At 67.8% G+C, this 3,141-nt stretch overlaps 1 protein-coding gene across 1 annotated transcript in view; it reads left to right on the forward strand.

The window, feature by feature from the left end:
- RAI1 (retinoic acid induced 1) overlaps positions 1–3,141 on the forward strand; it is a 69,513-nt gene that overhangs the window by 58,468 nt on the left and 7,904 nt on the right. Inside the window, exon 4 of the mRNA XM_010842896.1 lies at positions 1–3,140. Within this exon, the coding sequence (XP_010841198.1) occupies positions 1–3,140 (3,140 nt within the window). The remainder of the gene's footprint in view (position 3,141) is intronic.

Here is a 3,141-nt window from a genome sequence, read left to right on the forward strand (position 1 = left end):
AGTGACCTTGCGTCCCCCCTGCCCTTCTCCCAGGGCAGCCACTTCCCCCAGCAGTCCCAGTCCTTCCCCACCTCCTCTACCTACTCCTCCAGTGGCCAGGCTGGTGGGCAGGGGGCCCACTCCTACAAGAGCTGCACAGCCCCCTCCGCCCAGCCCCACGACAGGCCGCTGACCGCCAACGCCAGCCTGGCCCCTGGCCAGCGGGTCCCAAACCTTCATGCCTACCAGTCCAGCCGCCTCAGCTATGACCCACAGAAGCAGCAGCAGCAGCAGCAGGCCCTCCAGAGCCGTCACCATGCCCAGGAAAGCCTGCACTACCAAAACCTCGCAAAGTACCAACACTATGGGCAGCAAGGCCCAGGCTACTGTCAGCCGGACGCGACTGTCAGGACCCCAGAGCAGTACTACCAGACCTTCAGCCCCAGCTCCGGCCACTCGCCCGCCCGCTCCGTGGGCCGCTCACCCTCCTACAGCTCCACCCCGTCTCCACTGATGCCCAACCTGGAGAACTTTCCCTACAACCAGCAGCCACTCGGCCCTGGGGCCTTCCCCGCTGGCCTCACTGACCACAGCCACTTCATGCCCCTGCTCAACCCCTCCCCGACGGATGCCGCCAGCTCTGTGGACACCCAGGCCGCCAACTGCAAGGCCCTGCAGAAGGACAAGCTTCCCGAGAGCCTGCTGTCGGACCTCAGCCTGCATAGCCTCACGGCCCTGACCTCCCAGGTGGAGAACATCTCCAACACCGTGCAGCAGCTGCTGCTGTCCAAGGCTGCTGGGCCTCAGAAGAAGGGCCTCAAGAGCCTGGTGGCCCGGACACCGGAGCAACACAAAAGCCAGCACTGCAGCCCCGAGGGCAGCGGCTACTCGGCCGAGCCAGCGGGCACACCGCTATCAGAGCCGCTGAGCAGCACGCCACAGTCCACACACGCTGAGCCGCCTGAGGCCGACTACCTGAGCGGCTCTGAGGACCCGCTGGAGCGCAGCTTCCTCTACTGCAGCCAGGCCCGCGGCAGCCCTGCCAGGGTCCACGGCGGCTCCAAGGCCAAGCCCGAGTCCGTGTCCACCTGTTCCGTGACCTCACCGGACGACATGTCCACCAAGTCCGACGACTCCTTCCAGAGCCTGCACAGCAGCCTGCCTCTCGACAGCTTCTCCAAGCTTGTAGCTGGCGAGCGAGACTGCCCGCGGCTGCTGCTCAGCGCCCTGGCACAGGAAGACTTGGCCTCCGAGATCCTGGGGCTGCAGGAGGCCATCAGTGAGAAGGCCGACAAGGCCTGGGCTGAGGCACCGGGCCTGGCCAAAGACACCGGCAAGCCGCCCTTCTCTCTGGAGAACCACAGCGCCTGCCTGGACCCTGTGGCCAAGGGTGCGTGGCCACGGCCAGGGGAGCCGGAGGCCCTGCCCGAGGCCCTGCAGCTGGACAAGGGCAGCAGCGCCAAGGACTTCAGTCCGGGGCTATTTGAAGACCCCTCTGTGGGCTTCACCACCCCTGACCCCAAGAAGACAGCTGGTCCCCTCTCCTTCGGCGCCAAGCCCACCCTGGGGGCCGCGGCCTCAGACCCCACCGTGGCTTTTGACTGCTTCCCAGACACAACCTCTGCTGGCTCGGCGGATGGTGCCCACCCCTTTGCCTGGCCCGAGGAGAACCTGGGGGATGCCTGTCCTCGGTGGGGGCTGCATCCCGGCGAGCTCACCAAGGGTCTGGAGCAGGGCGGAAAGGCCACTGACAGTGCCAGCCAGGACGGCACCCGGGAGGCTTCAGCCTGCCTGGGCTTCCAGGAGGAGGTGCCCCCTGGGGAGAAGGCTGCAGTGCCCCGGGACTCCCAGCAGGAGACAGCGGGTGGGGTGAAGGAGGAGGCCGGCGGGCTGCTGCAGTGCCCCGAGGTGAGCAAGGCCGACCGCTGGCTGGACGACAGCCGGCACTGCTGCTCGGCTGCCGACTTTGGGGACCTCCCACTGCTGCCGGCGCCGGGCCGGAAGGAGGACCTGGAGGCCGAGGAGTACTCGTCCCTGTGCGAGCTCCTGGGCAGCCCCGAGCAGAGGCCTGGCCTGCAGGATGCGCTGTCGCCCAAGGCCCCGCTGCTGTGCGGCAAGGAGGAGGTGGAGGAAGTGCTGGACCCCAAGGCCGGCTGGGGCTCCCCGTGCCCCCTCTCTGGGGACTCAGTCATCTTGCTGGGCCCTACCGTGGGCGCCGAGTCCAAGGTCCAGAGCTGGTTCGAGTCCTCCCTGTCCCATATGAAGCCAGAGGAAGAGGGGCCCGAGGGGGTGCTGGCCCCAGGGGATTCCGCCGCCGTGACCCCGGAGGCCTCCCTGGCACAGAAGCCGAACAAGCCTGCTGTGCCCGAGGCCCCCATTGCCAAGAAAGAGCCTGTGCCTCGCGGCAAAAGCTTGAGGAGCCGGCGGGTGCACCGGGGGCTGCCTGAGGCCGAGGACTCCCCGTGCAGGGCACCGGCGCTGCCCAAAGACCTGCTGCTCCCCGAATCGTGCACAGGGCCCCCCCAGGGACAGATGGAGGGGGCGGGGGCCCCAGGCCGGGGGATCTCAGAAGGACTTCCCAGGATGTGTACCCGCTCCTTCACGGCCTTGAGCGAGCCCCGCACACCCGGACCCCCAGGCCTACCCACCACCCCTGCCCCCCCAGACAAGCTGGGGGGCAAGCAGCGAGCCGCCTTCAAGTCAGGCAAGCGGGTGGGGAAGCCCTCCCCAAAGGCCGCTTCCAGCCCCAGCAACCCAGCCGCCTTGCCTGTGGCCTCTGACAGCAGCCCCATGGGCTCCAAGACCAAGGAGACGGACTCGCTGGACGCACCAGGCAAAGACCAGCGGTCCATGATCCTCCGGTCCCGCAGCAGGGCCCAGGAAGCCTTCCACTCCAAGCGCAGGCGGCCCTCGGAGAGCCGACTGCCAAACTGCCGTGCCGCCAAGAAGCTCCTTGCCAACAACCACCTGCCCACCACGTTCAAAGTTGCTGGCAGCCCCCAGAAGGAGGGGAGGGTGGGCCAGCGGGCGAGGGTCCCCAAGCCTGGTGCCAGCGGCAAGCTCTCAGATCGACCCCTCCACGCCCTCAAAAGGAAGTCAGCCTTCATGGCTCCCGTCCCCACTAAGAAGCGCAACCTGGTCTTACGCAGTGGCGGCCTCGGG

The sequence above is a fragment of the Bison bison genome, unplaced genomic scaffold (genome assembly GCF_000754665.1).
Source record: "Bison bison bison isolate TAMUID 2011002044 unplaced genomic scaffold, Bison_UMD1.0 scf7180017864180, whole genome shotgun sequence".
NCBI classification, from domain to species: Eukaryota; Metazoa; Chordata; class Mammalia; order Artiodactyla; family Bovidae; genus Bison; species Bison bison.